This window comes from Cyprinodon tularosa, unplaced genomic scaffold (assembly GCF_016077235.1).
Source record: "Cyprinodon tularosa strain WSP-4 unplaced genomic scaffold, ASM1607723v1 ctg307, whole genome shotgun sequence".
NCBI classification, from domain to species: domain Eukaryota; kingdom Metazoa; phylum Chordata; class Actinopteri; order Cyprinodontiformes; family Cyprinodontidae; genus Cyprinodon; species Cyprinodon tularosa.
Window position 1 is genome coordinate 975,328 of NW_024039016.1, and position 15,020 is coordinate 990,347.

At 37.1% G+C, this 15,020-nt stretch overlaps 1 protein-coding gene across 1 annotated transcript in view; it reads left to right on the forward strand.

Moving 5' to 3' along the window:
- kctd16b (potassium channel tetramerization domain containing 16b) overlaps positions 1-13,872 on the forward strand; it is a 130,230-nt gene extending 116,358 nt beyond the window's left edge. The window contains exon 2 of the mRNA XM_038292047.1: positions 11,672-13,872. Within this exon, the coding sequence (XP_038147975.1) occupies positions 11,672-12,135 (464 nt within the window). The 3' untranslated portion in view covers positions 12,136-13,872. The remainder of the gene's footprint in view (positions 1-11,671) is intronic.
- The last annotated feature ends 1,148 nt before the right edge of the window (positions 13,873-15,020 follow it).

The following is a 15,020-nucleotide window of genomic DNA, read 5'->3' on the forward strand; positions in this document are numbered from 1 at the left end:
CTTTATCATGAAATATTTTGTTTTTGCTAAAAAGTATTTTTAGAACCAATCACAAAATCCATGTTAACACCGTGATTCATATTTACCTAAGTCAGCTTATCTGAAATGATTGGTTTATGCATTGCCACAGTGACGGTCATGGTGACATGACAGTGATTTGAAATGACAAACTAGGTGCGGTAAACACAAAAATAAGGCACCCCAGAGCAGATTAGAATTCTGACTGACCATGGTATGGAAATTTAAATGTGCCTGAATTAAGACAGTTGGACAAAATCTACTACTGTGGCCTTATAGGGAGAGCTAATGGCCATTTCAGCACAATAAACTGTTTTGATGCAAAGACGTAGCAGACAATGAAGGAAAAAAAGATATTAAGAAGTTCACAGAGACCAAGTTTATTCAGAACATTATTATGTCGAGGGTATTTTAATAAAATATCTCACAGACATGGGCATCTAAGACTGGCTTACGGAATAACACCGTTTTATAAAATACCTCTAAGGTTTTTCTTTTATTAAACTTCTTAGCTTAATAAAAGGAGCTTAAAATATTTTGGCAGCGTCTTTGTTTCGTACATTTTAATGAATTTTTAATAAGAAATAAATGTTAAAAGCACTTAAATGTTTGCGTTTATAGAATTAAAAAATATTGCAACAAATGCTTTGTTGTCATTTTAGATTTTTCTCTTGTAATCTTCTGCCTGCAAGTGACCTAATATTTGTTTTTAGGGTTAATCAAACTAGGTATGACTAGAAAAGTACTCAGAGAGAGCAGACACCCGCCAAGCAGTAAGTTTCGCCCCAATTAGGACTCAAAACATATGATATCCATCTGGATCATTACCAAACTTATTGAATTGCTCCTTGGTGTTAGGCACGTATCTTGTAAAATTTTCCATAAAATCCGTTCATAAGATACCAATGATCCTGCAAACAGACCAAAAACATTCCCTTTTCTTGTGCTTTTGTCTTCATTAAAATACCAATGCTGAGGCTTTCCCTATCTCACAGTCCTAGAGAAAAATAAAAAAATCCCTGTATCCAGATTATAATCTGGATTATCACCAAAATGTAATAGATTGTTCCTTGGTATAAGGTGCGCCTCTGACAAGAATGTAAAATCCGTCCATAACTTTTCAAGTTTTCCTGTACACGGACAGACAAATACACACATACTAACATAACCTCCTTGTTAGAGGTAATTATTGTCAGGCATCTGACAGTTACTATGTTTATCCATTCACATAGTTTTCTGGCAATCTGCAAAAGATTTTGTCACCAATAAACTACTTGCCTCTCTTAAATGAAAAAAAATGTGTATTATAACAACACAGTACCCAGAAAAGTCCCTGAGAAGCAACAGAAACATTCAATAAACATTAAGAAAAAAGAAGAAGATATTGGAAACTAAGTAAGGACACAGACCCAAACAGCAGAGTTAAGATTTTGTTTTGCCGAGATCATTTATCTCCACTAAACAGCCTCTGAGTGCAGAAAGGCTTTATGACAGAAATCAATCAGGGGGCAATCGTCCATACAGAGGCACTAATGTTCTAACCTATCAATACCGGGAGAAGAGAAGCACTGCAAGAGGAAAGGAAAGGTAAAAAACATAGAGGAAATTTTTATTATTTAAGTAAAACACCTTTTGGATAACTCTCCCCTTTGACTACAGCTTGATGTAGCGGTAAACCCAAATATGTATTTTCCTTGAAAAAAACCAACATATTGAGGTCAACTCCTAAGTTCTTTATAATTAGGCAAGACAAACAATGTCCAATTCATTTCAATTCATGTAAAGAAAAATACTTTGTCAATATGTACGAAAGGAAAATACACAAGATAACTTCAATGTTTTGTAGATGTTAAGGGCTGTGAGCAGAAAGTGTCTTGGACACAGGAATAGAGGACTCAAACCCAAGACTCAAAATTTAAATCAGTAATGTTTTAATTCAGTCAAATAAAATCTCTAGGTGTCAGAGGCAAAAGAGGCAAAGGCAAGTCCAAACTACTAGTCGAGTCAAAAAAAAACAGAAAAAACACAAAGATTTGACAACTAACGGCAGACCAACTAATTGCTAATGAGAGTGCATTATAAATGAATTTCAATAATAACACAAGATTAGATTTAACAATGTATTTATTGTTAAGTTTATTCATTTCATTTACTTTTCAGACTGCTGTGAATTGGCTTTGCTGTCCACAGCTGACAAGACTTGTAGAGGTTCTTGCTGAGATCAATACATCAGTGCCTGTAGCGGCTGACGGGAGCTGTGGCAGGTTTGTGTGTGTGGCTAATAGCATGCAACACTCATTAGACTTCAATCAGACCTTCTGCCCACCTGCCTGGAAAAGACCCAACACAGAGACCGCACAACTCTACTGCTACACATACCATGCATTTCACACAGACAAATATAAGGCAGGAACACTCACACTGAATGATGCAGGCAAGAGGCATGGCCGACAGTCTGGCACCTCTAATGACAAGAATGGAGCGGCCACCTGACACCAGCTTCCCTCTTTCTGTACAATATTATAGATAATAGTTTGCAAACGCGCTTTCATTTTATATGTGCTTTAAAACACATCTTTACACAAAGCCCTGCCAATGCACAAGCTAGATAACCAATAACACTGTTATTGGCCTTGTGTGTGCATGCACATATATGTATTTCTCTCCATTCTTAAACAGTAACTCTCAAATGTGTTATAAACTGACCTTGAAGGCAAAAATGACTGTGCTCTCACATTAGAGTGTGCATGCAACACTTTGACATGACCTGTGGCATATGAAGGCCTACTGTATAAGTACTGTAAGAACCAACAAACCCACATATATAATGATGAAACCAGAATAATTTTACTTTTACTTTTAAAATATTTACCTATGGTAAATTATGCAACATTTGTTTAAAATTATAGATTTTTTCTTGGCCATCCTCAAGCTTAAGGAATAAATAAGTAATTTTCTCAAATTTTGATGTGTTGTGTAAAACAATCCCATGCAAGCCCCTTTTGTTTAATTAAGGGTTTATTTTTTTATATTATTTTCATTAGTCCCACCTCCACATTGGACGATTAGGAGCTATATTAAAGGCTTATAGCAAATACCTTTAATTCAGTACCTTTTTTTCAGCTTTATGCAAATAGTTCTGGTTTAAATTGAATAATAAAGGTTTTCTTCATGCATCTTGTTTTTGACCTTATTGATGGTAAAAACGAATCAACAAGTTTAAATCTCCAGAATGGTGTAGTTATAAAAACTGTTGCTTGTCACCCCAAATTGCAAGAAGTTCATCTCAGTGTTGGACAGTTTGATGTGAAATAGTATTATGTATTCTTTATGTGTATGTTACAATGTTAATATTAATTTCTTTATCTGGTAGACCCGTGAAATTACTGTTGACTACGAGTACATACCCTGTCTGTTAGACTCTGTGTATAAAAGTAATAAATTTAATGTTTATAAGAAATCGCTTCATAAATGTCGATATTTGCTATTGTTTTAATAGACATTTAAAACTGCTTGATGATTAAAGACACTGTAGTTGTTGCAAGTTATAGTCATTAACAAACATAGCTCAAGTCATTTATAAATAAAAAATAAGTTATTAGGCCCACAACTGGCCACTGTGGGATGCTAAAAGCAATGTCCACATATACAAACTTTTTAAATCATTCTCATCCATTCTACTGCAAAACCCCTTATTGTTAACCTAATTTTTCTTTTAAAGCGTTATGAATAAAGAATTATTTTTTTTATCTAAAAACAACACAGCAGTTATTTTTATTCTATATATGCTATTATTAACTTATTTAATAAAATGACCAACTTCTTTCTGATTAGCAGAAACAGAGCATTTCAAACTTTTTTTATAAAGTGTTGACAGCAGCAGTTATTCACAGCATTAGCCAAAAAATAGCAATAGCTAGCACAGTTCTTTGCCTCCTATTGGTGTTCCACGATAACACAGCTCTCAAGGCGAGAATTAGGCAAACAGAAATGGCGGGGCCCATTCAGGAACCTATGTGACTTGATAGCGTCCTCTGCCCAAATTTCAATGAGAGTCTCGCTCTCGGCATCTTCCCAGGTCTCATCACTCCCTATTGATGCCACTATTGCTTATATTTATGTAAATTTTGTTAGTTTGGAAATTGGTTTTTGGTTTAATTGATATTAATTAGTCTCTTTTGTGTACATTTGGTTGTTTCAATCTTTGTTGTTTATCAAAAATTGTCTGAAATTAGTTAATTAATATATCATGAGAAGAATTGTGTGTTGTAAACAGGAGAAGAGATCTGTGAATTGCAAAGCCAGAAACTCCAGAAAACCCACGAAATGAGTCCACTGACTGTAAATAGCAGATGACGCGGTATGCTCATGAGCTCTTTGTTCTCAGAGAACTGAACAAATGGAATGTGCAGACCCCTACTGCTGAACTAGTACTAGATTTAGTTATCTGGCATGGTCTTGTTCAGTTGTGTTCCAATTACACTCAACATTTATTTTCTGCTCGGACAGTTCTTGGCATAGTTTCAACAGGGCAGTGTAAATGGAGCCTAAAGCACACACTCAAAACGTGTCTTTTGAAAATTTTGGAACAATTTGAGTATTTTAAATCCAAAGTAAAGATCGGTTTCTCAAGGTTGTTAAAAATAAGATGAATCCATTAAAGCTGAAGTCTGTAAGTTTTTAAATATCACTTTTTTGTCATATTGGCTAAAACTGTCCCTATGCCCAGACAGCAGTACATGTGATATGTAACCTGTGAAAAAAACTGCTTCAATTGGTCCCGCATACTGCCTGTATTTCAATCTGGAAAGAATATTTCGGGACGAGTCAAAACAACCAATCACAGCCAGAGGAGCGTCTGATGGAGTGTCAATCACAGCTCCCCCCCCCTCACCGCTTAACCTGCCGCAGCGCCCGGCTGCCGCAGTCAGGAGGACGCGCGTGGAAGTCATGGCGGAGCGACAGCCACCAGCGAAAGAGAAACTGCCCTTACTGCACGGCAAACTTCGGTATAACCAGCATCTTATATTTAGCTGCTTGGAGGTGAGTGTTATCGCTCTTACCGGTTCACACTCCATGCCGCGTACGCTGCTTGGACGCTTCTGGTCGCATGGTAGCCGCGCAGGTGCTGTGAGAGGGGTGGAGCTTGGAGGTGGGGCATGAGTGAAGCAGAGAGGGTGGGGGAGTGGCGTGAAACCTGTTTTTCTTCAAATTTTCAGTCGAAGTCTGCTCTCTTCTCAGTGTTACAGACTGCAGCTTTAATGGTAATAAATTTTAGCACTATACGGAATGTTTAAAGTTAATCTAACATTTGAAGCCTCAGTCAGTTCATTATTTGCCTAATTAACAGAGATAGTCATTTCAATTTGCCATGCAAGATAATATCTTTTAAGTTATATAATCATTTAAAGAAGGCAGCTGCATAGGAAACAAGAAAAGTAAAGCATAAGCAAAATAATTTCTGCCTCTCTTAGCCTGACAATGAAACCATTCATTGTTGAAACCAATGAGGAAATGCTCAACTACACATTTACAGGTGCTGGTCATAAAATTAGAATATCATGAAAAAGTAGATTGATTTCAGTAATTCCATTTAAAAAGTGAAACTTGTATATTATATTCATACATTACATACAAACTCATATATTTCAGATGTTTATTTTGTTTAATTTTGATGATTACAAATGACAACAAATGAAAATCTCAAATTCATCATATCAGAAAATTAGAATATTACTGAAGACCAATAAAAACAAAGGATTTATAGAAATGTTGGCCAACTGAAAAGTATGAACATGAAAAGTATGAGCATGTACAGCACTCAGTATTTAGTTGGGCCTCCTTTGGCCTGTATTACTGCAGCAATGCGGCGTGGCATGGAGTCGATCAGTCTGTGGCACTGCTCAGGTGTTATGATAGCCCAGGTTGCTCTAATAGTGGCTTTTAGCTCTTCTGAATTGTTGGGTCTGGTGTATTGCATCTTCTTCTTCACAATACCCCATAGATTTTCTATGGGGTTATGGTCAGGAGAGTTTGCTGGCCAATTAAGAACAGGGATACCATGGTCCTTCAACCAGGTACTGGTAGCTTTGGCACTGTGTGCAGGTGCCAAGTCCTGTTGGAAAATGAAATCTGCATCTCCAAAAAGTTGGTCAGCTGCAGGAAGCATGAAGTGCTCTAAAACTTCCTGGTATGTGGCTGCGTTGACCCTGGACCTCAGAAAACACAATGGACCAACACCAGCAGATGACATGGCACCCCAAACCATCACTGACTGTGGAAACTTTACACTGGACTTCAAGCAACGTGGATGAAGTGCCTCTCTTCTTTTCCCCAAGACTCTGGGACCTTGATTTCCAAAGGAAATGCAAAATTTACTTTCATCAGAGAACATGACTTTGGACCACTCACCAGCAGTCCAGTCCTGTTTCTCTTTAGACGCTTCTGACGCTGTCTGTGGTTCAAGAGTGGCTTGACACAAGGAATGCGACAGCAGAAACCCATGTCTTTCATACGTCTGTGTGTGGTGGTTCTTGAAGCACTCACTCCAGCTGCAGTCCACTCTTTGTGAATCTCCCCCACATTTTTGAATGGGTTTTGTTTCACAATCCTCTCCAGGGTGCGGTTATCTCTCTTGCTTGTACACTTTTTTCGACCACATCTTTTCCTTCCCTTCGCCTCTCTATTAATGTGCTTGGACACTGAGCTCTGTGAACAGCCAGCCTCTTTAGCGATGACCTTTTGTGTCTTGCCCTCCTTGTGCAAGGTGTCGATGGTCGTCTTTTGGACAACTGTCAAGTCAGCAGTCTTCCCCATGATTGTGTAGCCTATAGAACTAGACTGAAAGACCATTTAAAGGCTTTTGCAGGTGGTTTGAGTTAATTAGCTGATTAGAGTGTGGCACCAGGGGCCATCAATTTTGAACCTTTTCACAATATTCTAATTTTCTGATATGATGAATTTGAGATTTTCATTTGTTGTCATTTGTAATCATCAAAATTAAACAAAATAAACATCTGAAATATATGAGTTTGTATGTAATGTATGAATATAATATACAAGTTTCACTTTTTAAATGGAATTACTGAAATCAATCTACTTTTTCATGATATTCTAATTTTATGACCAGCACCTGTACAATTTCATTTTTCACTTCATTTAGTGGTGAAAAAATCACCACTTCCATTAGTCAGTGTGCTTTGACTCACCCATCAACACCATGTATGTAGTTCTCCCCTTTTGTGAACCTAATTAGGATACTACTGTAAAATTACAAAAACGCCATTCACTTATTTCACAGATCGTAGTTATCAGTGTTAGTTTTTACAGTAGCTACATAAAGGTGTTTTAATCCCCCCCGATGTCAGAGAAATAAGAAGTGGTCAAATGTACAACTTTAGATCCTTCCTATTTCCAAGTAACACTGCAAAGGCTATGGCTGTTCACTGTAAATTTAATTAATGTGGCATGTCATACAAAGAAGTAGAAGGAGGTGGATATAATTACTAACTGCCAGAGTGTAATCACAAAATCATATATCAAATGAATAGACACAAGGCTGCACAGACTCGCACACTCAACAAGGCACTTTGAAAAATTTGTTATAACAGCGTTTGCCACAGGATTCATTTTATGTCGACAAGCTGATTGTCTTCAAGCTGATTCTCAAGGGACTGGGGCCATTTTTCAAACCACTGGTTATGTGCCTGCATCTCATCGATCAGGGGACTCACTGTCCCCTCAGAGCGGCGTAAATTAACTCATGTGTTCCTAAGCACAGCCTTGAAGGAGACCCCCATCAACATCATTCTGTATCTTGGACCTGGATGATTGCATTGTTTCAAACATGGATCATGCATTTTCAAAAGAGCGTGTGGCTGCAAATTTCACTCTAACTGATTGTGTTATCGATCTCAGTTGCTTCCACTGCTTTATGTTCTCTTTTATCCACTTGTTGTTCTCATGATAGAGGGTGAATGTTTGCAAAGGTGGCAGTTTCTGTTACAAACACGCAATTTAACTGTTCTATATGGCGCTGCTATAGCAAATTGTATTTATAACTTCCTTGCACCACCTTAAAATGAATTTCATCATTTATATCCTTCTTTTTGGTAGGTATGTTAAGCTATTAAAACCATTGTTTTAAACAATTACATCATGGCTAGAAATATATTGCAATCATTTTTTGGAACTTTATTCATAATATCTCAAACAATCTATGAGAAGCTCGTCATCTTTATTTGTGCCGTTTACCTGCCAAGGTAGTGTCATTTGATATCAAGCATGTTGTATTTTTGTTGTTTCCGCATTTGGAGTGAGCTCTATCTGGACAGAGTGGGGATGTGAGAAACAGAACTCCAAAAGAGAGACACTTGTCAACCATAGCTTGGTGGTGGCTATGAAGCACATTTATAAAGTCCTAATTACAGCAACAGTGATTATTGATTCGTGCTCCTCCATTACCTAAAATACTCTAACTTTATATTCTCTGATTCCTGCTTTAACCTGCGGTGAGATGTCAAAATGAAACACAGTATTCTTATTAGTTTGGTTGCTTTATGTCCTTTAAATTTTAGTTCTAAAATGTTATTACTTGAAAGCCTTAGTGTGGTAACAATTAAACAGATAATCGATTCATCCGCTCTTTAAAATGAAAAATGTTTTAGAGGGTTTTTATCCACAGAGAAAATATATATTTATTATTCCACTATATTTTATGATGTTTTAATTATAGCAAAATTTCACTTTGACCAGAGGTGCTGTCAAAGCCTGATGCCTCCCCTGTAAACATTGTAGCGCCGTAGGGGGTAACAGATTGGGCCCCTCTGTATGAAAGTGTGCACAGTAAGTGTGTTTGTTTCTGCAGGAGCTGAGATGTGTAAATGCCAATGGTAATTAAAAAGATTCAGCACTGATATGGCTGAAAAAGGGGGTTGTGTTCCATTTCTGTCAGGGGCTTTGATGATTGAGGTTTACTTTGAACACAGAAAGCAGTACTGTGCAGGAGGGTGCATGTGTGTGAGAGAGTGACTCATTGTCCAGCTGTCCACTAAATCCATGTTTTTATACTCATTAAGGTACTTATAAAATATATTGGCTATTTTGAGTAAGACTAAGAGCAGTAAGTATTTGTCTATTACACAGTTCAGTCAATACATTTATTTACAAGGCCCTTCAATGGAAAGGAAAAAAAACTAGACATTTTTTTTTTATTCTAAAATGATTTAATTAATCAGCAAATATAAGGGAAAACATAAAGGTTGGTTACTTTGATACCCAATTAGTAGAAGTTGCTAGGAACCAAAATCTGTCAGCCCTTGAATGTGTGGAAATGAAGATGAAGCAAAGCAGTTCTTACAATCATAGGTTGTAACATGGAGGGTGTTTGCCCTGTTTTGATCTCTCCTCACTAAACAGCAAAGAGTCCATCAGCAACAGATACCCCTCAATTATTCAGGAGGTTAGCATGAAAAATAAATGGCTGTTTCCTGTAGTGAGAGGTGTGGTGCAGCCATGGTGTCTCAACCTTTTAGGCAGTGCAACGCCTTTACGTCTTAAGCTAGGCAAATGCTTTCTCTTGATGCTAAATCTACAGCTGGTTTAGTTCCATTATTGACTGAGATTAAAGCTGCTGGGCAAATGCCCAAGTGTCATTATCACAGAGGAACCCAAATCCTTTCTGGCTGGTCAGTGGGAGCCACAGTGCTCTCTTATATCACTGAGTGCTGTAGGTCAGTAAAGCTTGAAAAAAAAAAAATGTAATGATGCACATCTGAGTGTTTAGACTTTGTAATGGCGGGCAAACACTATACGATATTTTCATTTGTACTCAGCTATAGTGCAAACTGTACAATGAAACCGCAGGGTTAAAGTTCACAGCTCACAATATCTGTTCTTGCACTCTACGGCCTGATGGTAGATCACGCTGTATGTCCAAAAACACACGTCAGACTCGGACTTGTCTGTCCTGAAGTAAAGTCAGAGAAAAAGAAGAATTCAATTGTTTGCACCTGTGCAGAACACAAGGTTGAGGTGAATCGGCTTGTAGATGCTCGCAACTCCACAGAATATGCTTATGATGGCCGACTGAATATCAAAAAACTTTGATTTACATCTGACTGTACGACTCCTGATCAGGAGGTGGTCTTGAGAGGCTAATCCTTATTACCCCTGTATACTACTTGACCCAGAACACAAAATGAAGCTGAACCTGATCCAAAATATTCTCAAAGATTTTTTTTCACAAATAGCAAAAAGGTGTATATCTGTCATTCAGTGTATGCCCTTCTTAAGTGGGTAAAATTAGAGGGCATGCATTGTTTCCTTTGCCAGAATGATGATTACTTATTGGCTGATATGACTCCATAGAGCATTGCATTCAGATCTATGGGGTTAATTTGTCCCAGCATTGGAGAGACAGAACCGTCAGACTCAAGCTATATCTAATCATCACAGGAGTTAAACAAGAAATCGTCGGTACACATACTGCAACTCAGATGTAGAAAAAAGGGGAGGTAGCTGGGCTTACAGTTCTTTAGAGATACAAGAAAATATCAATAAAAAAACATTGGTAGATTTTTAATTCAAAATATATTCCTGAATATTCACAAAAATAGTTTAAACTCTGAAAGTTAAATTGTTACCAAAGGTATTATCAGTTTTATTTTGTTTTATTTGCTTTACTACCTGCTTTATCATGTTTTTATCATTGCTTTTACTTTCCTTCGATTTTACGGGTTTAAATTATGTCCAGCACTTTTATCTTTGCACTGAATTGTGCTGTACAAATGAACTTGCCCTGCCATGTCTTTAGATAGGTGTGCTTCTTCTTCGCTATTTTTTTTTTAATTAATTTAAGCTCTTTCCAGTGCAAATTGGTGTTAAATCTAATTAACCATTAATTAGATCTCTGCTTGAAGCCACTTTAAGGAAGAAAATAATTCAGTCAATTTCTATTGGTAACCTTTAAATGAGATGAATCAGCTGGCTCATCTGAATACACAATGACATTTATGCAGTTCGTTGTATTTAGCATTTATGGTTAAATGTTGGCATGAGGAGGGACAAGAACGCACACTTTTAGGGACTGCTGTGATCTATAAAGGACAAATGTTTTGTTTTGTTTTTGGGTATTCAATATTCTAGTGTTTGGCGTACGTGCAATTTTAGTATGGATTCCATGTAAAGTTTTATGAATGAGACCACAGAAATGTTTTGTTGACCGAGCCAGGGGTAAAAGAAATTTTTTCAGTGCATTCTACATAAGTGGGTTGAACTTAAATTTTCTATTTTCATTAAAGCTTTGATGTCTGTTGTGACAGCATGGATGTAAGTGGGCCTAGCATTGAACAATACAGTATTGTCAAATATTTACCCTGAAGTTTTAGGATTAGAGTGGTAGAAAACCTGTTGTTCTTGATGTCATTACACTTTGTTCTAAGTGTCAGCTATTTGGCACTCACTGTCTGACAGTCTGTCTTCCCTTTGAGTTTGTACTTTCTTTCTTTTTACTGTCTGAATGATTTGTGTCCTTTTTCCTTTTGTTGAGCTTTTTCTTGATGCAGATTGGTTTACAAATAAAGAAGAAGCTGGTAAAGGAAACTCTTTATGGACTGTAATATAAGCTCATATTTTGCCTGTCTTATTTCCACAGGTGGTCCATCACGCTGGTCATCCCCACCATGCGACTGCTGCTGCAAGAACCACAAGGGCGATGGCGAAGGCGAGAGTGGTACTTCCTTTAATGAGCTTTCAACGTCCAGCTCGGAGAGCCAGTCAGAGGCCAGCTCTCCCCAGGGAACTGTTGTCTGTGGTCCAGTCAGTCGTCAGTCGCACCCTCATGCCAAAGTGCAGACCCTGGACAGACCGCAGAAGAAAGGCCCAGTTAGCATGATTCAGCAATCTGACCAGCGACGGAAGAGTGACTTACTGCGCACTCTTACAGCCAGCTCGCGGGACACCAGTGGATCTAAGAAACGGCCTGCTAAAGAAAAGCTGACGGTTGAGGAGGAGCTGGAAAAGTGTATTCAAGATTTCCGCAACATCAAGATCCCAGAGAGGTTTCCTGAGAGGAAGTACATGTGGCAGGCTGACCTGCTAAGAAAGTATCGCCTTTGAGCCAGAATTTTGAAGGAATGCATTAAAGGAGGAGACACCAGGCCAAGGATCAGTTTACATGTATTTCCATCAATTTCTTCACACAACATGAGATTTTGAAAGGACACTACATACAAGGATATTGAATGTCAGAACCAAGATTAAATCATCAAAACGGGAATTGCAAAGGCTAATAAAAAATGTTATATGTACAGTATGTATTTATATGTAGTTTAGACCAACTATATACTGTAGGTATGTGCAGTAACTTGCTAAATGCATCAGTGCTGGACTATTACAAGAGACCTAACTGATAGAACAATTGAAATCCTTTTACTGGCTGCACCTGGTGTTACTGATGGCTAATGGATTGCACAGACTGTAATTGAACATCAATTTGATGGGAAAAAAACTACAAACTCTACATTTCTGATCCAACAGAGGCAAACACTGATTTATTGCGTGTACGTATGAGTGTGTTGATATGCATGTGTGTGTTTGTACCCAGGTGGCCTGGAGGTCAAAGATAAATCTGCATCAGGACTCATTAATAATTCATGCAGTTCCCACAGAGCTCTCTCCACGAATACTCCCTGAGATCTCTGCTGCTACAGCGGCACAAACAGCTGGGCTGATTACTTCTCTTTTAGGTAACATTTGGGGACTCTTAAGCCAGAGGGAGGCACAATTTCATCAGCATATAAATTAATTCACCTTCTTAGAAGGAGGTTAGGTTGCAAATGTGCCCATGGAACACCAAATAGTTACACATGGCTTTAATTTTGACAAAGTTGCCTGGACATAGACCAACAATCGTGAGGGATTAATGAAAGAGCAGTCAAACTTTGAAAGAAAGCAAAGGTTTGATAAATTGAACACTCAGATCACAGTCATCAAACTATGTTAACATGCATAAAAAAAGAATCCAATGTCAATGTACAATAAATCATTGCATAATTAAGCCTCACTCTGTATGACAGCTACTAAACACACAGAATAGGAAAGGTCGGTTTAGTTTTCTAACACTGCCAAAACAATTTGAGGCTTTTCACTTATTGTTGACAAGCTGATCAATAAACAATGATGACTAGTTTGATGGTAAAGCTACAGTAATAAATGAAGTTCTTGTTTACAGTTATTATTTAAGTTTTTAGTGGTGATGGAATGTGCTACAAAGGAAATACAGAAACTAACATGGCAGGGATCTTCAACCTTCACAAGGAAAACACAACTAGTACAATGCTAGTTATTTTTAAAAACTTAAATTTTTTATTGTAATTTTATTGTAATAACATAAGACTGATAGAAGCACAATATATGCTTATTAAATTGCGTGGTTTAAATTACATGACAATCAATTGGTAAAGAAATCTAAGGACGTTTCTGTAGTCATTATAAAAGAGCATAAGGCGTAAGGAAAGTAAGCTGTGCATTTTCATTACTATATGGTGAGACACACAATTGAATTGAATGAGACTAGGGACAATGCTTTCCCTGAGAACCCAAAGAAAACAAAAAGTGTGCAATTTTATTTTACTTTATGAGCAGTAATTAAAAGCAAATAGTATCTTAAGGCCCTTTCAATTACACAGAAAAAGGGTTGATTTTTTTTCATACCTTGGTTTCAAACAAAAAGGTTTACTATGACTAAAAATTCTGAGTTCTCACTGACTTGTGCTCATTTATCTACATCCCTGTGGAAGTAGATTTGTTCTTTTTGTCAGAGTAAATTTCTCTTTTTTGACTCGTTCAGTAGAATTGTTGTTTTAATAATAAAGGGGATGTCCTGATCCTGTGGCTTTTTTGAACAATTGCTTTACAGAAACGGACAGCACCTAACTTTCCTCCACCTACATATAGATATGAACTTCATTGTCATCAAATTCTTTTTGTTTTTCATAGAACTTAATATTATGTCAGCCCAAACATTGCAGGTATAAGAGCTTCAACTCTTCCAAGAATTGTTGAAATTGTTCCGAAAATCTTCTTAACTGTTTCTTTTTATGAATTCTTGAATGTTTATACAAATTTCTTATCATTCTTACGAAGCCCATTTATTAAGAGCAGATACTGATGCTGCACAACAAGTCTGTCAATATAAAAATAATAATTTGAGACTTTAGGGGTATTTTTGTTAAGTAACTAGAGCACTGTCATATTCTGACAGACGATCCGAACACTTTCCCAACACAGTTGTAAGCAGGCAGTTCTAAATATGCTGGAATACTGAGGCATTAATATCTCCAGAGACAGAGTGCTTGACAAACTTACATTTGACACTTTGAATTATCCTTGGTAATTTAAGGTTTAATATTAGCTGTTCATCTATTGAAATCCACTGAGTGAAGGTCTCTACAACTTTTCTAAAGCTAACCAGATGTATACAGCTATTCAGTCTGCAAAATCTGCAATGTTACTAAATGGCTGAAACTTATCGCTTACACTTTTTTTTTTATTCCCCCAACAGATTAAGGTAAATATGTAATAGGGAAGAATTTTCTTCGACCAAATATTAAACAAATGTCTGTCAAAGCAGTCTGCAATCAGATTACAAGGATTTTCCAAAATATCAATGGTTTAAACTCACTTCTTTGAACTTTGAAAATAGGAAATTTCTCAGCTGTTTTAAACTATTGTGGCACAAAGCATCCGCTTGTTTTGGTAACATGTCAGCAGGGTGGAACAATTCCAAAAGTACAAAATCTAAATGTTTAAGGTTTAGTTGCTAACTTATCAGTCTAGTTATTTCTTGTGACAGCTGTAGCCACAGCGTTCTAAGAGTGAGTAAGGAGAAGAAAGAAAACGTTTAAGGAAAACATGATTTTGGCATTGACATGACATGCTTAAAGGTATTGTGGAGGATTTTGGTGAATTTTTGAAAAGACCCGTTCTCTCCACTTAAAAAA